The sequence below is a fragment of the Taudactylus pleione genome, unplaced genomic scaffold, assembly GCF_031769625.1.
Source record: "Taudactylus pleione unplaced genomic scaffold, aTauple2 ptg000147l, whole genome shotgun sequence".
Taxonomy (NCBI): Eukaryota; Metazoa; Chordata; class Amphibia; order Anura; family Myobatrachidae; genus Taudactylus; species Taudactylus pleione.
In genome coordinates, this window is record NW_028284549.1 from 1,512,849 (window position 1) to 1,536,974 (window position 24,126).

The following is a 24,126-nucleotide window of genomic DNA, read 5'->3' on the forward strand; positions in this document are numbered from 1 at the left end:
AGTATAATAGATAATAATAGTTATCTGTGAACGGCAAAATCCGTAATGTTTTATGGTTCAGTGGTCGTGTATTGTTTTGGGGTTTGGTGGATAAACCCATTTAGGATTTAGGGGCTCATTTATCAATGAGTTTTGTCATAAGCAACGTGTTTTAAAACTCATGATAAATGGTGCTCCATCTAATCAGCTCCCAACTGCCATCTGTTTGAAAACTGACAGTTGGGAGCTGATTGGCTGGAGCACCGTTTATCATACGCAACGGGTTTTAAAACTCGTTGTATATGATAAAACTCATTGATAAATGGGCCCCTCAAGTTTAACTCTTTCCCCCGAAATACTTTTTGATTGATTAGTGGCTCGTGAGTAAGAGAGGGCAATGGTCAAGGGAGCATAGAGGGGAGGAGTGGTGGGTACAAAGAATCCGGGCTGGACCTGTCTGGGGCCCGGGTCTCTCAGCTATGCCACAATACTGATGTGGCCACGTCATGGGGAAATTTTTAGAGAGGGTGTTATATGCACAATGAGGCTTGGCCATACCTCCACGTTCTTGCCACACACCCCTTAGAAACTTGTAGCGGTGGTCTTGACTATGGTCCTGTCTTTAGGAAGTGTAACTTTGTTTTAGTGTTTGAAGATTTCTTTTACCTTGTACAAGTGTACCAACAAATACATTTATTCCTCAGAAATGCTAATGGAAGATACAAAGTGTGTCCTATTTGCAGCATAAAGCGGAAGGGGGGAAAGCCAGGAATGCCCTGCAAATCAGCCGCCTGCACCCCTCTATTTGATATAAATAATCCCATCCATTAAACAGTGCCACAAGTGTGAGACCGGCTGGCAACTCTTCTCGCTAACAGCTTGATAGATTAATAAGAAGGGGACAGAGCTGTTGGATAGGGAGCATTCTGCGTTGCCTCCATCCATTAGTAAGAGCTGGCGGTCTCTAGGGCCCGCCACGGCTCTGTCAGATGGTCTGGCCTCCGACACGCATTACTTCTCTGGCATCCATATTAAACGGACATGCCCTGAGACTCTCCCCAGTGTTACAGCCATACAAGGCCACACAGGTGCCCCAAAAAATGTTTACCTCCTCCGCTTGTCTAGTGGAGTACAGCGCCACACACCACAGTAGGGTGTATGCTCTGTTTCCACCTTACCAAATGGGCCGTAGAGATCTGGCTGGACCCAGGTACTAACAAGGGGGTGTAGCCTAATGTAGGGAGGTGTGGGGGACGAGTGCTGTGTCCCTCTGCCAGGGGCAGATTCAGGGGGGCGTGATCAGTGCAATAGCTCTTTCCCCTCCTAACAGGTGCAGGGAGAGAAGACTGCAGCCCAGCACACAGCAGTGTGTGTACTGATATTAGTGATGACGGTTCTGTCCGTGGACGCTAGAACAGTGAGTAGGACAGGCTTGCACATGCAGACTGGAAATTTAGGGCCTGATTCAGCAAGGAACGCAGTTGCTGATATGCACGCAATCGGCTGATTAATTCATACTGCGCATGCGTATGCATCGCAGTGCGCATGCCAGTCGCTGCGTTCAGAACTGCGAATGTAGAGGCTATGCAAACCCATGGCAGAATGATTGACAGGAAGTGCCGTTTGTGGGTGGTGACGGGGGGTGGTCGGGTGACCGCAGGCGTGTCAGTGCATTTCAAGGGTTGCATAAATTATCTACCGCGATACCAGATGCCGCCTGAGGCCTCATAGCATGCGCTGAAGTAAGCAAATCCTCAGTGATGTCTGGGCGATGTTACTTGATGTTACCGATTGTTTCGCTATGATGCCCAAGTATACGGATGAGAGTAAGGGGAAGTGGGCGTCCTTATGTCAGGCTGCGATCGCAATGCGAATGCAAACATTTACAAAGCACCGCTGATATTAGCAACTGCATTGCATGCTTCTAAGCAGAAAAGCGATCCGTGGCGAATCAGGCCCTCAGTTCGGCCGATCGTCATATTAGCATATAAAAGCGAGTACAAAGATTTAAAAATACAAAATTAAGAATCCTGTTTTCAAAGATTATACAGTAAATAATAAAATGTAAGCGGGAACAATGATTCCTACAATCAAAAACAAATAACTTATACCTGCTTCGCAATCTTAAACAATTTTCTGGAAGAGCGTGGGAGAAATGAGGTCACATTAGGCTTAAATAGAGTCCTCTCGAACTCAAGGTTGGGATTTGCTGTGTGCGAAGTTCTACCTCTGCTCTGTCCATGCGTCGGGTGCATCAGTAAATCAGAGATTCCAGCTTGGCCAGAAGATGTCCTGGGCAGCTTCCTGAGCATGTTGGATCTTGCACTGCCCGGTATGTTGGTGGTGGGACGTTTAGGCCTTTCTCGCTGGGTCAAGTTTGATACCCCCAACTCATAAGCATTGCAGCTAGTGGCGTGGCAAGGAGAGGGCATCCTAAAGCAAAGCAAAACAATCCATGAGTGAGAACTGCTGGGCCAAGGGACTGTGATGGACAGGGCTGTGTTTTTGTTTGACCACATATTTTATGATTGGTACCTGCCAGTAGTGGTTTTACCTATCACATTTACAATAAATAATTTAATTGGTTCCTGGACCACCAACCCGTGGCCTCCCCTGCAAAGAGTCCTGTGGCACCCAAGCCTGCCGTGGCACCCAGTTTGGGAACCGCTGCCATAAAGTCAATGGGCATTACACAGGGTTAGCTGAATATAATTATGATGAAACGATGAGCCTGGAGTGAGCCGCAGTTGGTAGGGAAACAAATGCAAACACTGAAGTCATTCCCTCAATCTTTGTTGTGTGCAGCAAATTCTTTTTTTTTTTAGAGAGTGAAAAGTCCACAGACATCTGCACCCAGACTCCCTGCAGTCTTCACCACTTAACTGGGGTGGTCACATGGGATGGGACCGCAGCCAGCTGGGTTTTAGCTGGCATGTCGCATCCCACTGACGCCCCGCTGCGGCCCCCAGCTTATAGAGAGTAGATCCATACTGCATGTGTTGAGAACGGATCCCCTCTGACTGTAGCAGTCTGTGACCACTTATTGGCTGCTTGGGTGTCAGCAAATGTGTATAATATACTCCTAAAAGTGAGCTATTTTATTCATTTGATGTTTTTTTTTTAAATTATTATTATTTTGATTTTATGACTGATGATATTTTACTGGTGCCGTCTTTTTCGACTATTAGGGCTTGATCATAGGCAAATGGGGGTTGAGGGGGAGGTTCCAGTTGCCTGGATAACCCCCACCCCAGCCACACCATGACCACAATAGAAATAGTAATAGAGCATAATAGAATTTTACTAGTGCTGCATGTTCTTCTCAGTATCACAAATTAAATTGTGCACCAACTAGGAGATCTGGAAAACATGCACTGTTAAGGGTTCACTGCTATAGACCATCAATAGGATGAATTATTAATACTGTATAATAATACACTATCCAGTGCATAAGGGCACCAATATGTACATATATGTCCAGGGCAGTGCTATGCTCTACTGCTGCTCCCCCAGACCCCCGGACTTGCTCCCATGCTCCGGAATAGTTCCCACATCTGAAATAACAACAGCTCAGGCAGGATGGCCCTATTGCCGCATATAATGGCTTAGTGTGATCGCTGGTCCTGTATATGCTGGAATTATTGCACACAATATACTTTGTATGATGCATATTAAAGCTACATAAGTCCTAATTATGTCCTCTTCATGCAATTCCGTCCATCTCTGAGTCAGGCCCTTAATTTCCTATATACGTATTACCAATATACTGCCTGTAAATAGCAAAAACTTTTATATGTTTTATTATTACGTTTGTCCATGGCAGAAATTATTTTGTACTTTTAATGGCACTAATAAAATCCTCCATTATTACATGAAATCCTTTATTAATAGTTCCCAATTGTATAAGAGCTGTGATAATTACTTCGACCTCTCCCAATCTACACATTAGCTCTCCCTATATGGGCGAGTACAGGAAAGTCTAATCACAGAATAGTGTCATAGCCATAATTGCGTCCCAGAATGCCGTGGGAAAGGCATTCTGAAGCACATGGTGCTGGAACCAAAGTGCAAGGAGAGGAACCGAGTTCCTTTGCGAGCACTATTTGGCTGATCTATGCAAGTGCAGAGATTTGCTGCAGCAGAGGGGACTGATCACCAGCCCCCTGACACATGCTCCTCTGCGCTCTGCATGTGGATGAGGGGTAATGCCTTATGGAGAAGGGGGGGGAGGGGAAATTCCCACGGTGAGGGGGCTCTATTTGCACTGGTAGTGGAGGGAGTGGTAATGACCCAATTAAGGAAATTTAGTTGAGGGATTTTAAATTAATCTATATAATAAACGAGAAGTCGTGTCTGTCTATTTGTCTGACTATTTTTGGACCTAGCTCCACCAAATTTGGCAGGGTGGTGTAGTTTGACAGATTAGGTTTTTGTCTAGGTTTGAACTTCATCAGGGCCACACACTGTCACACAATCCCTAAAAATAAGGGCCACTCTTAAATTACACAGGTTCTGGGGCTGGCCACTCCAGTGGAAATTGGCAGTCTGCCAAGAACCTGAGAAAGCTACAATAGTATCCTTTTATAGTCTGGGCAAACTTGATGCCTCATGCACATATTAAATCCAGAGCCTCTGTGGTTGCATGCAAGGGCATAACTATTAAAGGGCCCCCCCAGAGGTAAAGAAAACACATACATTTGCCCCCAGACAGAGCCCATTCATGTTATGCCACACAGAGACCATTCAGGTTATGCCACACAGAGACCATTCAGGTTATGCCACACAGTAGTAACCCTTCTACACATTATGTACTGCCCGTTATACATTATGCTACCCAGTAATGTACCTTACACTACACAGTAATGCCCTTTACACATTATACTACACAGTAATGCCCTTTACAGATTATGCCACATATAACACACTATTCCACAGAATAGTAGTGCCCTTTACACAATACGCCCCCCCCCCCAAAGACATCATCAGCCACAGGGGGAGGCGAGAGGCTGCCAGAGGGACACTGTGGAGTCTGCTGTGGATTTGGGGCCAGGCCACCAGCCAATTACAGCTGACGCATCGGCAGGAGCTTGTGCACTGGCAGCCAATCAGGATTCACCACTGCTGATTGGCTGCCGGTCCGCGACCTCTGATTGCCTCGCGACCTGCGGCACTGTCTTTCCATGACTGCCTGACAGTGCGCCAGATGTAATTAGCTAGCGGGCCGGCACCAAATCAACATCGCTGACACCTGGGCCCCCCCTCGACAGCCCTGACTGGACCAGCCGACCTTGTGTGCGTGACTGGGTGCAGGGGGAGCGGCGGATCACAGAGGCAGCTTGGGCACCATAGCAGCCGCACACATTGCACCCATGGTAGTTACACCCCTGTTTGCATGCATGTTAGTAAACAGTGGGGTCCTTTTCAGGATCAATGGAATGGGGTTATAGGCGAGGACAATGCTGCAGGTGTCCAGTTTTCAACCAGGGCAATGCCGAGTACCCCAGCTAGTAAAACATAACACTGTCACTGAGGGGGTGGGGGTTCGGGGCATGATGTGCAAAAATGAAGACCTATTCAACTGGTGGAGGTGGGGGTTACACACCTGCAGTTGCCAGTGGGGGGGGTCTATTGACAATGGGGTTGGGAGGTAATTTTACAATAGGGGCCTATGGACACTGAACTTATTTACATTTTAAAAACAATTCAACTTTTGAGGACCATTTGGTAAAAAAAATCTTCAGTTAAGTGGTTAAAAAAACACTCCTGTAGCTAATAGTAAGGGCCATATTTATAGCCAACCGCGTTTTACTTCACTTGGCATGTGATAATTATGTACCAACTCACAAAAATTACCACAGACATTTCTTAAATCTTAGAATTTTTGGGGATCACCCAAAAACAATATACCTTTAAAATGATGCCTGGGGTATCAAAAGGTAGGTAAGTACTCTATTACTCTAGAGCAGTGGTTCTCAAACTTGGTCCTCAGGACCCCACACAGGTCATGTTGTGCAGGTCACCCAGCAGGTGAACAGGTGTATTCATTACTCACTGACACATTTTAAAGATTCACAGGTGGAGCTAATATCTCACTTGTGATTCTGTGAGGGGACATGGAAAACAGGGCCAGATTAAGGGGGGGGGGGGCGACAGGGGCGGTCGTCCCGGGGCCCCCACACACAAAGGGCCCCCACCTTTAGCTCACGCTGATGGAGCAACTTCCTCCCCTGCTGCTATCATGGCCGAAGTGGGGGCAGAGCCAATACGGTAAGCTCTGCCCCCATATGACCCGCGAATCACGTGAGGGGGTGGAGCCTAATGAAAGGAACAGCAGCTGTGTATATGTACTGTTTTATTGTTTATATATATGTGTATGTATGTGTATATATGTGTGTATTTATGTGTATGTATGTGTTTATGTGTATATATGTTGTCTATATGTGTTTTTGTGTGTATATATATGTGTATGTATGTTGTGTATATGTGTTTTTGTATATATATGTTGTATATATGTGTATGCATGTGTTTGTGTATATATGTATGCATGTGCTTATGTGTATATATATATATAAGTATGTATGTGTATGTATGTGTTTTTGTGTAATATATGTGTATGTATGTGTTTTTGTGTATATATGTGTTTTCGTGTACATATGTGTATGTATGTGTATGTATGTGTTTATGTGTATATATGTGTATGTATGTGTATATATGTGTATGTATGTTGTGTATATATGTGTATGTATGTGTTTATGTGTATATATGTTGTGTGTATATATATATAATTATATATATATGTGTTTATATGTATGTATGTGTTTATGTGTATATATGTTGTGTATGTATGTGTTTATGTATATATGTTGTGTATATATGTGTATGTATGTGTTTAGGTATATATGTTGTGTATGTATGTGTTTATGTGTATGTATGTGTTTATGTGTATATATGTTGTGTATATATGTGTATGTATGTGTTTATGTGTATATATGTTGTGTATGTATGTGTTTATGTATATATGTTGTGTATATATGTGTATGTATGTGTTTATGTATATATGTTGTGTATGTATGTGTTTATGTGTATGTATGTGTTTATGTGTATATATGTGTATGTATGTGTTTATGTGTATATATGTTGTGTATATATGTGTATGTATGTGTTTATGTGTATATATGTGTATGTATATACAGTATGTGTATGTGGACCCTGTTCCCGGATGGGGGCTGAGCTGCCGCTGATCTGTGTTCTGAATGCCACAGCAAAGTCAGCGCTGCAGCGTAGAGCGCAGAGCGGCTTCCGTGTCCCCTCATCAGCATCACGTGACACATCCTATCCACGACGCTGATTACTGATGTCGGGCCTCTGGAGCCGCCCTGCGCTCTATGCAGCAGCGCTGACTGTGCTGCTGTAGTCACAACACAGAGCCAGAAGGTAAGTAATCAGGAGGGGTAGGGGTAGGCTCCGTGTGGAGGGGGAGGGGGGTAGGCTCCATGTGTCTTGGTGGGTGCCCCCACAACTTAGTTTCCCCAAGGCCCCCACAAGCCTTAATCCGGCCCTGATGGAAAACGTGCACTGTTTGGGCTCCTCAGGACCGAGTTTGAGGACCTGTGCTCTAGAGCTAATACTATAAAACACAAAATGAAAAGGCAAAGCTCAATGCTGCCATATTAGTAAATAGCACTTACAGGGTTTGATGCAGTATTGGTGCAATTGTCCCTAAAACACCAAGAGCAACTTCCATTCGTTTAAAAAAAACAAAAACAAATGTAAACGGTGGCAAAGTAGCAACTATTGTAAGCTGTGTGCTGGTCAGCAACAGTAGAATATGCTCCTAGTCTAGGTCAGGCATACATCACATACACTTACGTCGGGTATGCAGACGGGATGCTGACGGTCTAAATGCTGACTGTCTGCATGCCGACTGTCTAATCCCGGCAACGGTCTAAAGACCATCGTCGAAATCCTGGCGCATGTTATTTTACCTACGCTGGGAGCCCGCAGCCCGGCATCCCGATCGAAGGTAACCTGAGTCGGGAGGGTTAGGTTAGGGGCTCCCGTGGGGGACTTAGGGTTAGGGACCCCCCCAGGAGGGTTAGAGTTAGATTCCCCCCCCCCCGGGAGACTTAGATTTAGGCCGCGGGGAGGGGAGGTTAGGTTTAGGCACTTAGAGGGGGGTTAGGGATAGGCACTTGGGGGGGAGGTTAGGGTTAGGCACCCCTAAGGGAGGGTTAGGGGGGGGTTAGGTTAGTTAGTACTTACCTTAGCTGCTGTCGGGATCTTCACTGGTGCAGGTCTTCCGGCATCGGGATTTCATACCAATCCCTTACGTTGCACTTGTGCCCATATTTGTAATAATTTGCAACAATAATATTCATGGTTACATACAGTATGTTTTCTCCCACTGTTCTGGGTAAGTAAGTACACAGTGTTTTCTTACATAGGGGCATGTTTATCATTTCCAACCACAGAGCAGACTCCATAGGAGTCTATGTGGCTGATTCAGCAAGGATTGCACTTACAGAGCTGCATGCAGGCATATACTGTTGTGTGTAGTGCACGCAGGCAGCTTTGCAATTGCGATCCTTGCAATAATGCGAATGCAGCATGTGTATGACACCCCCTGTATGACACCCCCTGCTGCATTTGCGATCCCAGCACTGCAATGGGGGTCGCAGACTGGGATCAACTTCGCGACCATCATTGGTCGATGTTTGCGAGGGTGGATGGCGCTGGGGGGCCGGATGGCTGAGTTACCCTCAGCTTACTCAGGCTGGCCGGCATGCGAGCCCAGCAGACTGCGTACATCCACGCAGTCTCTGGGCTGGCCTCTCCCGAAAACCGGCACGGACATGCATGTGACTTAGCAGGACCCATTCCGTACACTCACAGAATGAGTCCTGCGCACGTGCAAATTCCCGGTAAACGTGAAACTGCATTCAGCAGTGCTCTGCTAAGTCAGGCCCTATGAGAGCTACTAAACTGTCGGACTTACCAAGCTGTATAGAGCTTAGAAGATGCTACACAAACACGTTCAGGTCCACAAAAGGAAAATGATAGAACACTGGGTTCCCGGTAACTATATTAAATCAGGTACAATTTACAGTTCCGTTTCTAGTCATTTTAATCAACACTGCACATTGGGAGTCATTCAGACCCGCTCGCGAGCAGCAGTACGCTCGCAAGCGGTTCGATGTTCCCCACTGCGCATGCGCACGACGGAGGGAGCTCCGACGTGCGCATGCGCGAGCCCCTGGGAGCGACGGGCTTTCCATCGCTCCGGGTCTCGCACCAAAGGGGGCGTGCTGTCGATGTTGATTGACAGCATGCCCCCTTTGGTGGGCGTGCCGGGGGCGTGCCTGCCAGATGGAGGCGTTCCCATGGGAACGCCTACCGTCTCAAGCCGGCCCCACTGACATCACTAGTGATGTCAGTGGGAGTGATTTTGGCTCTGATAGAGCCAAAATCACTCCAGGGCTTGTGGCAGGGAGCCCCTACCACAGGGTCTCCATCGCAAGTCCGATGGTTGCGATGGTCAAGACCATCGCGACCGTCTTTTTGGCCGCTCGCATATGCTGTGGGTGGTCACCCACAGCTATACGAGCGGCCAGGAGGCCGCTCCATTTTCATGGAGGAGGGACCTGAATCAGAGCGAGCGCTCTGGTCAGAGCGTCCGGCTCTGAATCAGGCCCATAAACTCCAGTGTCTCGCTGATATTTTGAATTTGTTCTTTGCAAATTCGAATGGAGACTTAAATGAGAAACTTGTTTTGACGGAAACACCAATGTTTGTTTATACAAAATTAATCATGGGTAAAGGGCTGTTAATATTGCAAAGCTTCATTTATTGAAATCTTTCGTATAAATGAACGAGTGCCGAGTCACCTGGGCTAATTTGCATAACTAATTAGCATCAGCTATTTAGCTTTTCCCGTGTTATTATTATTAATAGCGATCAACATGAAAAGCAAAGAAAGAAATTTCAATGAGAAGCAACTGTTAATTAACCTCACCCAATACTGTATTACATAAAACACGATGAGAGATCAGCACACTGAGGGGTATGTTATTTACTAAAGTGCAGGTTTTTAGAAATGAAGATGTTGCCCATAGCAACCAATAAGATTCTACTTAACATTTATCTAGCACCTTCTATAAGATAATAGCTAGAATCTGGTTGCTATGGGCAACATCTCCGCTTTTAAAACCCTGCACTTTAGTAAATATACCCCTAAAACTCCTAATCCAACTAGTGGGAATACTGTAATATTTCATTTACTTTGTAGTGGTGACCACCCGATGGCGTGACGCAGGCGTGGCGAGGTCCTCAGAGCACAGTGATACCACCCACGGTTTTGATAAAAACAACTGTGTTAATAATGGATAAAGTGCCGTTAATAATGAAAAGCTTCATTTATTGAAACCCCCTCCACAGCAGATTGCCATCCTGGATGGCGCCCAAAAACACGGTCGGTGCAGCTCCACTCTTAACAATATCTAAAAAGAGCTATAAATAGAATTACATGTTTTCCAAAACATTTAACAAATAATTTCTTTTTACAGGTGCCACGAATTTTTAAAGCGCTCATATTGTTGTCTTTATTTTGAGTGTATCGTATGCTGGGTACACACTGTATGATATATCGTTCGTGCAGCAGTTTTTGTGTACATACGATATATCTGTGAATGACGTACAGTAGTTCACAGATATGCCGGCTGTGCAGCACGGCAGAGGCGATATATATAGCAGATATATTGTGCGCATCGGCCGGTTTGTGCGGGCGATGGACGGGCCCGTTATGCTGGCCCGCAGGAACCGCCAACAATAACATCGCAAATTTAAATGCCCTCCCAGTTGTGATGTCTGGCCAGACATATCAAGCAGCCGTTTGGTAAGTGTGTAAGTAAGGTGTCATTTTCTGCATTGGTGATTATGATTGGCGCATTTCTGCAATGGGGTAAATTTACTAAAGTTAGAGTTTTTAGAAGTGAGTTTCAAAAGTAATGTTGCCCAATAACAATCAATCAGATTCTACTTAACATTTAACTAGCACCTTCTAGAAGATAATAGCTAGAATCTGATTGGTTGCTAAGGGCAACATCACTTTTAAAACTCACTTCTAAAAACTCTCACTTTAGTAAAATTTACCCCATACACTTTATTCTAAGTTGCATGTATCTTAAAATAAAATGCACCTTAACATACACACGTAAAACAGCAAATCTGTGGCCATAGATTCGGGCATACGCATGCCCTGCAACTTTCAGGCTTGCTGCACAATTAGTAAATATCTTGTTTAATAAAAGAAAGCTGTAAAATGAATCACAGTATGTTATTACGGGAGGCAGTCATATGTATTCCTGTTATTACACAGTGTAGAAACTATATGTATTAGTAATAACAATGATAAAATAATAACAACAGCAATAGAGAGAATTTAATTAGAATCTAATTAAGCTACCTGTTTGTTTTTAGACCATGAGAGGAAACCAACATAGGAAAATGATGGTAGCTACCACGCCACTTTACACGGAGACATGATGCACGCCACATGTGACATGCCAAATAACTGCTCAATGTCTCTGTATGCGTTTGATCTGTGGTTCACAGGAAATGTCCTTAATTTGGCATCAAAGCAAAATCTTCTTAATTTGTATTCCACAGAAAATTGTATTATTTTGTAATTAACGAAAAAGTTTCGTTTTTTTAATTGACGGGAATTCTTCTTATAATTCAAGGGAAATATAGTTCATGAAATTTTCTTAAATAATAATTCATGGCAAATAAAAATAAGAAAATACAATTTATCTTATGTAAAATACTCTGCTAGTAATACCCCTTTTACACCGGAGCTAAAACCCGGGTTTTTGAAGGGTTAACCCGGGCAGCTCCCTGGTGTAAAAGGGGAAAGAGTTGGATCGCCGGGTCGAGTGACCCGGCAATCCAACCCAGGTAACCAGCAGGGTTTAACACGGGCGTAGCCCGTGAAACCCTGCTATGGGAACAGCGCACTCCGGGTCACGAAGACCTGGAGTGCGCTGCTAGCCGGCCGATTGGCCCGGCTTCAGTGGCGCTTGGAGATGACATCATCTCCAAGCGTCCACTTTCACTCCGCAAAAGCCGGGTCTATGCAGACCCGACTGCGGTGTGAGCGGCGCTGGCTCGGGAACATCCCGAGTCAGCGCCGGCAAAATTCCGGGTCTGATCCGGATAGGAACTTTGTTCCAACTCCGGGTCAGACCCGGAATTTAGGTGTAAAAGGGGTATAACTCTGACTGAACTAAATTGACCGAAACTCCCCATAGTTGCTCGGCCAGTCACATGCTGTTTACCATGGAAGCCATGATGTGATTGGCTGATGGTGAGGTGAGACACACTGACTCTCTGTTTTGTTCACACATCTATAGAGATTATTGGATCTCTACTCATGTGGGGAGAAAAGAAAATTAAAAATGCCGTGGAGTGGAGCTCAATGTCAATGGGTTATTCTTTTCAATGACTCTACATTTCAATAACCTGTCTAGCAGACAACTCCATTGAGATGAATGGTAAATACAGAAAACGCTGGTGTAATCCTACGGGACATGTACTCAATGCACTCGTATCAACGAGGAGATGCACTAAACCTTGCAGGGAGATAAGGGGAGAGAGGTAAAGTACCAACCAATTAGCTACTAACTGTCACTTCACAAGCAGTGTTTGAAAAATGACAGGAGCTGATTGGTTGGTACTTTGTCTCTCTCCACTTTATCTCTCTCCAAGGCTTAGTGGATCATCTTAAACGTAAAGTTGGAAGCAAATTTTACCTGCACATAGCATAAAATGTTTTTTTATTTCTTTATGTGTTTTAAATGCTTTATTTAACTTGCATATTGAGGGGCCTATTTATAAAGCTTTTTTTCATAAAATGGTGTAGAAACTGCAGTTTCTGCATAATTTTATGAATTGTAGCTTTATACTAATTTCACAGAAATCTCCTGCAGATGGCTAATCCCCATTAGTATCATGGGGGACTATGATCTGACCCCTATGTATTAAACTCAGAAAAGCGAAGCCCTGTTAGTTTACACAATCTTCAGATGGTTTAAACCGCTTTAAGCCTATGGAGGCTTTACTGGCAGGAGAGAGATCTTACCATCTTACCATCTCTTTCCTGCATTCTCCGTCCGGGTCCAGAAACTGACACTCTGCACATACACAGCATCAGATTTCCCCCCAGAGGAGTCTATCGCAAATGTAAAAGACTCCTCCAAATTGCTGGGGAGGTAACTTTTAGGGACAGCGGTTATTGCTACTGCTGTCCCCGCGGGTTCAGTTTAGTATATAGCGGGGGTATTTTCATTTCAAATTAAAATATCCGCTGCGTTACAGATTGTTAATAATTGCGGCAATGCACTAGACTCGTACATTTTTGGTAGCAGCCTAACAACAATCTGCGAGTCCACAGGTATCGTAAGTGCAGGTAATTGAGTTGAACCCTAATTAATACTAATATCTTCTTCTGTTCAACTGACTGAACACAACAGAACATAATAAGTGGCCAGAACACGTATGAGTCCATCCTATACAATAGCGTTAAACCGTCTTGACTGAGAAGCCTGGTGGTACCTCCATTTTCATTAAAGATCCCTAGAACAGCAGTCTTAAAGTAACTATTGTTATAGCTCCAGCCTGGCTAGAAAAGCTGCTACATGCTATAGAAAGCATTAGGTTAATATTCCCCTTTACAGTGCTCTGCTTCTCACCTGCTTCTTGGCGCAGACAGACGCTTAAATACATCATCTGTACGGCGATTCTTTTTGACTGATGGTGGAGTGTGTGACTCGGCTGCAATATAAATAAATAAAAGAAATTATTTTTTGGTCTATTGGATTGGCCACATAATAGCCAATTGCAGTGCATGTACTTTAAATTTGCTGTAATTTACATGTGCTGCACTGCGACTGGTTCCCTTACCTGATCTGGGCCGCAGCGAAGGGTGCCACCTACTGCCGTCCAGGGCGCATGGGGTGTTTTGGTATTAAAAGCACAGTCCTTTTACATTTTGGGCTTAAGCACTCTGGCAAACGGCTGCTGCTTAGTAAATTAACTCCACGCAGGACCCACTCCTTAAGCCGCATACACACTAGACGATTTTTATGAACGATAATCGTTCATATCGTTCAGTGTGTAAGCAGTGAACGACCAACGATGCTCCCGCGGGTCGTTAACGATGTCTTTTGTCATCCGTACATGCAGGCCAATCTGATGATATCGTCAAGAGTTGCCTGTTCAGAGATGTGGAAGGATGACTTCACTGAAAGAGATCTTTAAAGATATCTAACTGTGGGCCTGATTCAGACCCACTCGCAAGCGGCTGTCCGCTCGCAAGTGGGTCGATGGTGTGCACTGCGCATGCGCACGACGGAGGGAGCTCCGTCGTGCGCATGCGCCAGACGCGACGAGCGAAGGACTTTCCTTCGCTCGTTGTGTCTGATCAAAGGGGGCGTGCTGTCGATGTTGATTGACAGCACGCCCCCTTTGGTGGGCGTGCCAGGGGCGTGCCTCCCAGACGGGGGCGTTCCCAAGGGAACGCCTACCGTCAGAAGCCGGCCCACTGACATCACTAGTGATGTCAGTGGGTGATTTTGGCTCTGACAGAGCCAAAATCACTCCGGGCCTTGCGGTTGAGAAACTCAACCGCAGGCTCCGGCTCGCAGTGGCGATGGTCGCGATGGTCAAGACCATCGCGGCCATCAACCTGCACGCTCGTATAGGCTGTGGGTGGTGACCCACAGCTATACGAGCGTCCAGGAGGACGCTCCATAATTATGGAGGACGGCCCTCATTCAGAGCGTGCGCTCTGCTCAGAGCGTCCGGCTCTGAATGAGGGCCTGTGTTTGTACACCCAATATCGTTTGTCCTGCACTACAGAAAGTTCAAGGGAAATCTTTCACCAATATCGTTCATACAGCTCATCGTCTAGTGTGTATGAGCCTTTAGCCTGCGTGATGAACCAAAGATGTCACATTCTGATTCATCAGTCCATAAGTCCTTCTTCTAGTCCTCAGTAATGCACAGGCTCCTCTCCATGGCCCAGACAAGCCTCTGGCTACTGAGCAGTTGTAAGTTCTTAGCCCTGGAAAAGGTCTTTTATTTTTAACTCTGAAACATTATTTTTCAGTTCTTGCAAAACCTAAACTTTTCTTTTAAGCCAGCAGTTTACCACTTACCGCTATGTCATTTCAGGTTATTCACTGGACTTTTTTCTTACATCTCAGTAAAAGCTGGAGAAATGCTGGTGTTCTAAAACCTCTGAGCTTTAGTGAAAGATGGGCGATGTACAATGCGACTGCTTAATGTTTAAGAGGTCAATAAGGAAAAAATATTTCACTCTGTCTCCAACATATATGGTCCTCAAAACTTAAATGTAACATGTCCGTCGTCCACTTAAATAAAGACACACATTAATGATTTTACCTTGTTTGACAGCCCAGCTCTTCTGCAAAAGGCAACACTGCCCTTATCTGATGGAGACAGAGGACCTAGGCCCTGATTCAGAGCCGCTCGCTATTTGCGGTCGTTCGTTCTAAAACAAGGGGTGGCTATTCAAATGAACCGTTCGCTAATTGCGGTCTGTTCACGCCTCTAAGTCTGAACGAGCGAGCAAAACTTGCGGTTGTAATTGTGAAAAATACGCCCCCTTGCCGCTCGCACCATACGTCATGTCCGCTATTTATTAGATTAATCGAGTACATCGAACAGCGTATGAACTGCTCGCTATTCTTGTGGCTGGTTTTTTCAACCGCTATTTTGCGAGCAGTTCTGAGTAAAAAAAAACCAAGTGACGTGGTCAATGACGCTGCTGTATTAATTATGCACTCCCTTAAAACGCCCGTTTTGACCTTTAAGCAAGCCTGCGTTCGAATTCCACCCCCCCGTTTTCAAGCACCTTCCCCTGTTACCACCCACATACGCCTCCTTCTGTCACTCAAAATAGCAGGCATTCGCTATATAGCGAACAAACGATTTTCTGCCGCACTGACTGGTTCGCGCATGCGTATTAAAATCCGTACGCATGCGCAGATGTGCGAACATCGGTCAGAACGAACGAGCGGCCGCTTACGAGCGGCTCTGAATCAGGGCCCTAATTCAGATCTGTATGCAAATGCCATCGCAGCTGTGATCTCTCACAGATCGCAATCGTGAAAATATGCTAATGAGTCCCCCTCCATCCAGTGCTTAGACACGCCCCCTGACAGCATCTCACATACGCACACAAAAGCGGAAACATTGGAAACCGATTGCAGATCAGGCGCCCACCAGTCTCCTGAGTAAGTCTAAGATGCCGCAGACATAGCCGGTCTCCAGACACGCAAAGGGCTCTCCAGCTGCGTGCAAGGACGCAGCGGCTAATTTATGTACACCCAGAGAACAGCGTTTAAATGGTCAGACACGTCTGCGTTTGTCTCACCATCCCGTTACCCCCCCAAACCCTCACTACCTGTCACCCACTTTGCGAGTGAATCCTCTGCGCAAGAGTAATCGCAATTCATTCGCTGCACTTGCGGCTTTAGCGCATGCACAATAGTTAACATTCGCCCAGTCTGCGTAAACATCGGCATTTGTGCGCGGATCTGAATCAGACCCATATTCAGCCTCAAATCTGGAGTATAGATTTACCACCAGGGGCATTTGGAGCATTTACATCCTCCCTCCTGACCCCTAATATTCAGCTTTTGTGGACTAATGGCCTGATTCAGCGAGGAACGCAAGGTTGCTAATACGCACGCAATCGGTCGTTTGTTGCGTACTGAACATGCGTATACATCGCAGTGACTACGCAGACCCATTGCAGAGTGATTGACAGGAAGTGCCGTTTGTGGGTGTTGGCGGGGGGGCGGTCGGCCGAATGCAGGCGTTGCAGGGGTGCGCATAAATTATCCACTGCGATGCCATATGCAGCTTGAGGCCTCATAGCATGCGTGGAAGTTAGCAATTCCCAAGTAAGGTCAGAGCTTGTGCAAGTGTGCGTGAGGCTGCGATGGTACTCGATGTTACCGATGGTTTTGCAAAGTCAATGCAATGCAATAGGCAGTAAAGTATCGCCTATGAATAGCAGGCGGTAAAAAGTGCAGAATTGGGATTTTGGGGTGCAACATTTCAGAAACCCCCGTGCAGCCTTCAGACAGTCCCCCAAAGGTAAACTGTGTCAAAAAATTAAAAAAAAAAACCCTTAAGGACACCCTAAAAATTGACTTTGAAAAAGGGGGCGAAAAAATAAATGTTGGGGTAAAAACTTGAAAACTAGCGAACTTTACTCTGGGGGGTCCCCAAGTATGCCCCAAGTGTTTTTTTGATTGCAGGTATTTGCGGCAGGTGGATTTTTCATGATTTTTTTCAAGTTCACTTTTTCAACTTTAATTATGCTGACCCCCATTTTCAAGTAACCCAAATTTGCTGGGATAACTTATTTTCTGGAAAAAATACTCCTAAATACTATTCTACATCATGTATAGAAAAACGCTATTTAGCAGCTATTGAGCCCGTTTAAAAGCACCAAATACCTTAAGCTAGCCAAATCGGGGGGTACCATAGTGAACCCCCCATGTCAGAGCATTATTTTGGGGGTGACAGGCTGATTTTCCCAAAAATGACAGTACTTTCCGCTAGTTACAGTATCGCCGGGTGCCGTTTACGCGTACTTTGAAATTGAATATGGGGTAAAGCGTGCATGGCCGCGATACTTTAACGCCTACAAAACAGGCGAAGTCGGCGTTAAGTCCGGGCCGCGTTGACAACGCAGCTCGGCTCAAATTGAATACGGCTCTAAGATGGAAATAAACATTTTACCTTTGGTTAATAATAATATATAATAATTGAATGAAAGATATAGGGGTCTATATACTAAGGGCCTGATTCAGCAACGATCGCTATTCTGCTTATACGCATGCAACGCAGTTGCTAATATCAGCGATGATATGTAAATGTTTGCATTCGCAATGCTCTCTCAGCCTAAGATAAGAACGCTCACTTCTCCTTACTCACATCCAAACACTTGGGCAACATAGCGAAACAGAGCCGTATTCAATTAGAGCGGATCCGCCATACTTTTTCGCCTCCCAGACTTTGCCTACATTGCGTCTTTTGTAGGTGGAAAAGTATCGTGGCCGTGCCCGCTTTACCCCGTATTCAATATGGAAGCACGCGAAAACGGGACTCGGCGAGACTTGAACAGGCGGAAAGTACTGGCAGATATGGGGAAATTAGCCTGACACCCCCCAAAAGATGCTCTGACATGGGGGTTCCCTATGGTACCCCCCTGATTTGCCTTGCTTAAGGTATTTGGTGTTTTTAAACGGGCTCAATAGCTGCTAAATAGCGTTTTTCTATACGTGATGCAGAATAGTATTCAGGAGTATTTTTTCCAGAAAATAACTTATTCCAGCAAATTTGGGGTACTTGAAAATGGGGGTCAGCATATTTAAAAGTTGCTAAAGTTAAGTTGAAAAAATCGTGAAAAATCCACCTGCCGCAAGCACCTGCAATGGAAAAAACACCTGGGGCATACTTGGGGACCCCTCCAGAGTCAAGTTTGCTAGTTTTTAACTTTGTCCCCCAACATTCTTTTTTTTCACCCCCAAAATTCAAAGTGATTTTCTGGGTTGTCCTTAAGTTTTTTTTTTTGACACAGTTTACCTTTGGGGGACTGTCTGAAGGCTGCAGGGGGGTTCCCGCAATGTTGCACCCCAAATCCCCAATTCTGCACTTTTCTCCGCCTGTTATTTATAGGCAAAACTTTTTCGCCTATTACTTTGCATTGACTTTCTGCCTAGGCGAAAAGTCTTTTAAATTGAATATGGAGTAAAACCCAAACAGGCAAAAATTACGTCATCGGCGAAAAGTTTTCGCCAAAAACACGCAAAAACAGCTTTTTGCTTCAAATTGAATACGGTCCACAATCGGTAACATCGAGTAACATCGGACCCATACGCACAAGTCAGGCAGATCAGACCTCACTTGGGAATTGCTTACTTCAGCGCATGCCATGAGGCCTCAAGCTGCGTATGGTACCACAGTGCACAATTTATGCACGCCCATGGAATGCCGTCGCAACGTACTGGCATGCCTGCGTTCGCCCGACCACTCCCCCGTCACCACCCACAAATGGTACTTCCTGTCAATCACTCTGCAATGGATGTGTGTACACACTGTGCTCTCATTCTCGATCGCAGTGGCTAGTTTGCGCATGCGCACTGCGATGCATATGCATGCGCAGAACGCAAAAATCGACCGACTGCGTGCGTCTTAGCTCTTACAATCCTTGCTGAATCAGGCCCTAAGTCTTGGACAGAGATAAAGTGTATGGAGATAAAGGGCCTGATTCAGCTTGGATCGCAAGTCTGTGGACGCAGCATTTGAACGCCGTTACAGGGGCGTGCACAATTAATCCCCTGCAACGGCACACGCAGCTGGAGGTCTAGATGGCGACAGGAAGTTTCGCAGTTTGTGAGTCAGGTCAAGCTCAACCACAACTGCGTATGGGTCCGATGTTACTCAATGTTACCGATGTTTTTCGATGACTTGCGGATGTATGTATTGGGAGGTCGGCGGCTTTATAAGATGATGGGCGTCTTGGTATAGTGCTCCAGCCGGGTGCGTGCGTGTGAAGTCTTGCAATCCATGCTGAATCAAGCCCAAAGTACCAACCAATCAGCTCCTAAATGTCATTTTTCAAACAGCCTGTAAAGTGACATTTAGGAGCTGATTGGTTGGTACTTTATCTCCGTCCACTTTATCTCTCTCCAAGGTTTAGTACACAGACCCCATAGTCACACAAATGCAATCTGTGGGCTTGATTCAGAGCCGGACGCTCTGACAGAGCGCTCGCTCTGAATCAGGGCCGGCCTTCAGTTTTTTTAGAGCGGCCTCCTGGCCGCTCGCATAGCTGTGGACCACCCACAGCTATAGCGAGCAGCCAGGAAGATGGTCGCGATGGTCAAGACTATCGCGACCATCGGGCTTGCGACAAGACCCTTGTGGTAGGGTCTCGTTGCCGCAAGCCCCAGAGAGCCGAAAGCTCTCCCACTGATATCACTTGTGATGTCAGTGGGGCCAGCCCAAGACGGTAGGCGTTCCCATGGGAACGCCTCCGTTTGGGCAGCCACTCCCCCGGCCCGCCCATCGACAGCACGCCCCCTTTGGCCTGTCGCTATCCGGGTCTCGCGCATGCGCATGACGGAGCCGGCTCCGTCGTGTGCATGCGCACTGGGCCACCATCGACCCGCTTGCGAGCACATAGCACTCGCGAGCGGGTCTGAATCAGGCCCTCTGTGTATAGCAATGACATCATTGCATTTACCAATCACTGTACCTGGTTTGAGTCTGGTAGCTGAGCTTTCTCTGTAGCCGGGCAAATGGTGATCCAGCTTCCAGTTGAATTCCCAACGAGACCTCTCACCCTGTGTGGCCAGACATAGAATGTGTCAGTTACTTGTGAAATGTCTCAAATTAATATCATATGCGATTCACAGTAGGTTGATTGACTTGTAGGCGATATTCTACCCAGATCCTACCCACTGGTATTGTGCTGATAATCCAACTGTGATAATAGCCACAATTCACGGTAAAACATTGCTCCACTTACAACCTGCTACAGATACATCATGGTTAAGCTATTACAACCTTGTAAATCCTCATTGATTAGCGTTAATGTGATTTCAGACAATCAATACCTCCCCCTGAGACGTGTAAACAGTATACGTTCAGGAAGCCGGACGTCGCAATGCCGACAGCCAGCTTCCCAACTACTTAATCCCGGCGAGGGTTAAATGTCAGGAGTCTAAATCTAGACGCCTGTCATTTTACCGATGCCGGGAGACTGGCGCGGGGGGGGTTAGGTCAGGGGCTCCCGGGGGGGGACTTAGGGTTAGACACCCCCTGGGAGGTTAGGTTTAGGCGGCGGGGAAGAGGGGTTAGGTTTAGGCACTTAGAAGGGGGATTAGGGTTAGGCACCATAAAGGAGGGTTAGGGGGTAGAATTAGATTAGTTTATACTTGCCTTTAGGACGATCGGGATTTCCTCCTCTGTCAGGCTGCCGTTGCCGGGATTTTAACCGCTGGCCATGTGACTTCACTAACCCCTAATCCAAGAGGAAGAATCTTACCAAGGTCTCCATTTGGTACAGCAGATCTTCTATGTCGTTCTGTGTCTTCTGGATATCCTGCTCGGCCAGGATGGGGTCACCCCTCTTGGGTGTATAACACCGACATTTCAACTGCAGTAGAAGGAATAACAACCTTCAGTATTGGCAGCATAATAAAGGGAGTTTGTTTCCCTTCTCATACATATTTAGGGCCCCATATTTAGCACTCACTAAAGGGTTTATGACCTGCGTTCTTAAATACTGCCCCTTAAATACCTCTGCCTGTCGGCACACTCGCAGAATTAGGCCTGCGAACGTGAAGATTCCCCATAGTCGGGAATCTGCGTTCAGCATTGCACGGCTGAATCAGCCCCTCTCTCTCTCCAAGCTTTGGTACATCTCCCCCTATAGCTGGTATCAGAGAGAAACATTTATATATAATGAGTCTTAGGTTCATTCATTTTTCCATTTGAATGTATTCATACGGGGCAAAATTAGATCGCAATGAACTTTATTGATAGATTTACTGGTAGATTCGGTTTGATTCAGTCAAGGGCCCTGATTCAGACCCACTCGCAAGCGGCTGTCCGCTCGCAAGTGGGTAGATGGTCTGCACTGAGCATGCGCACGACGGAGGGAGCTCCGTCGTGCGCATGCGCCAGACGCGACGAGCGAAGGAAAGTCCTTCGCTCGTTGTGTCTGATCAAAGGGGGCGTGCTGTCGATGTTGATTGACAGCACGCCCCCTTTGGTGGGCGTGCCGGGGGCGTGCCTCCCTGACGGGGGCGTTCCCAAGGGAATGCCTACCGTCTGAAGCCGGCCCACTGACATCACTAGTGATGTCAGTGGGAGTGATTTTGGCTCTGATAGAGCCAAAATCACTCCGGGCCTTGCGGTTGAAAACCTCAACCGCAGGCTCCGGCTCGCAGTTTCGATGGTCGCGATGGTCACGACCATCGTGGCCATCAAACTGCATGCTCGTATAGGCTGTGGGTGGTGACCCACAGCTATACGAGCGTCCAGGAGGACGCTCCATTTTTATGGAGGGCGGCCCTCATTCAGAGCGTGCGCTCTGCTCAGAGCGTACGGCTCTGAATGAGGGCCAAAGTGTTTTAAGAAACATAATAATAATATTAAAAAAAAGATGGAGTCGGCATTGGTAATATAGGGGCTGTGCGGAGGAAACTATCAATACAATGAAAGCAAATTACTGGTAGTGAGGCATTTGTCACAGTCTGATCACTTGGCAGCAGGGCCAGCTCTTGGGCTGTTCGACCAGTGTGGTCGAACAGGGGTGCCATACCATAGAGGGCGCACCCCTCCCCAACATCCCGATTTCAGCAGGACAACACTGGTGGTGGTCAACTCGGGAGGTGGGTGGTCAACTCGGGAAGTTGGGGACCCCCACTGCCGCAGCTGTGTGGCGGTGCCGAACCCCGACGTAGCTGAATGGATGCAGGCGCATGCACGCGGCATCCATTCAGTGCCGGGAGAGGGCTGGGGGAAGCCCAGCTATTGACGGGAGTGCTGGGCTTACCCCTAGCCTGACCTTATTTGGAGGCATGCCATGCGGGCACGCCTCCGAATGTCACTTAGGGGGCGTGGCCTATGGTAATTACACACCCATTTTCGGTCCCGCTATTGGGCACTATTAACCGAGCGGGCACAGGATGCTCCGGTATGTAAACGGGAAGCCGACTGCCTAAATACCGGCAGCCGGCTTCCCGACTGTCATATCCCGGCAAGGGTGAAATGCCGGGCGTCTAGACGTAGATGCCCGGCATTTACCCGACACCGGGAGACCGGCGCCCGGCATCCCGATCGTAGTGATGCCGGGTGAGACTGTCGCGGGGGGGAAGGTTAGGTTTAGGGCTCCCGGGGGGGACTTACTTAGGGTTAGGCACCCCCCGGGAGGGTTAGGGTTAGGCTAGGGGGAGGGAGAGTTAGGGTTAGGCACCCCGAGGGGGGACTTAGGTTTAGGCAGCGGGGAAGGGGGTGGTTAGGGTTAGGCACTTGGGGGGGAGGTTAGGGTTAGGCACTCCTAAGGAGGGTTAGGTTAGGTTAGACAATACTTACCTATCCACGATCGGGATTTCCAGCGCTGTCGGGCTTCCGCTGCCGGGATCTCTGCTGATGTCGGGCTGCCGGGGAATCGAACCGCCGGCCATGCGGCCGGTGCTATTTCATACCAATTCCGGGTGCTCCGACCCCTGGAGCCGGCCCTGCTTGGCAGTCACTGCGGGAGTTCCTATTTGTCAGGCTACATCAGGAGAGCAGGAGACTGGTGCGGCCGGGCTGTGTCATGCGCCTGCTCACTTTCTAATGGTCAGGAAACTTCAAGCGTTTCCTAGTGATGATGCCCAATGTAACCTGCTTACCACACACAATATGGCATCTGGATTTTAAACTTGTACCAAAAAAAAAAAAACATTTAAATCCAATTACTCATACAAGGGACCCTTTAAAGAACACGCTTTATTGGGCTGGATGCATTTGGGATACTTTTCATTATTTAGAAATTATTATTCCATTAATGCTTTTGCAATGATTCTTACTTGAGGCACAGGAGTGACAAGTGTCCATGTATCTTCCACTGGTTCCTCGTTTTCTAAAGAGTAATAAATATATATAATGCCATCATCATCATCAATCATACTAATAATATATTAACCACTTAACTGCCAAATTTTTTGTTTCAAAAAACCGCTTCGAAATGGTCGTTTTCTTTTATGACTGAATTTGGTCAAGAACATCTTTTTTAACCTTATCCAACATGAATTTATTTAAAAATATATATTTTTTTTTAAACACGGTATACCATAAAAAAAACAATTTTATGGTATACTATAATGATGGCCATTGACAGCTGTACCATCGATGGCCGATGGGTTCAACCATCAATAGAAACCATCGATTGTTTGAGACCACAGCCACCGTTTCCTTAACACTGGTTTGCAAACCATCGATGGTCGGTATACTGTATAGTATACTATCCCTAACGGAGGCCCCGTATCATGTCTTGAT

General features: G+C 46.5%; 1 protein-coding gene across 1 annotated transcript in view; it reads right to left on the reverse strand.

Annotated features, from left to right (window-relative positions):
- Nucleotides 1-301: 301 nt before the first annotated feature.
- Nucleotides 302-24,126, reverse strand: part of LOC148522302 (uncharacterized) — a 181,346-nt gene continuing 157,521 nt past the window's right edge. Inside the window, exons 10-14 of the mRNA XM_088474082.1 lie at nt 23,658-23,710; nt 21,125-21,235; nt 20,333-20,420; nt 13,725-13,806; nt 302-2,412 (exon numbers count right to left, since the gene is read on the reverse strand). Coding sequence (XP_088330208.1) covers nt 2,085-2,412; nt 13,725-13,806; nt 20,333-20,420; nt 21,125-21,235; nt 23,658-23,710 — 662 coding nt within the window. The 3' untranslated portion in view covers nt 302-2,084. The remainder of the gene's footprint in view (nt 2,413-13,724; nt 13,807-20,332; nt 20,421-21,124; nt 21,236-23,657; nt 23,711-24,126) is intronic.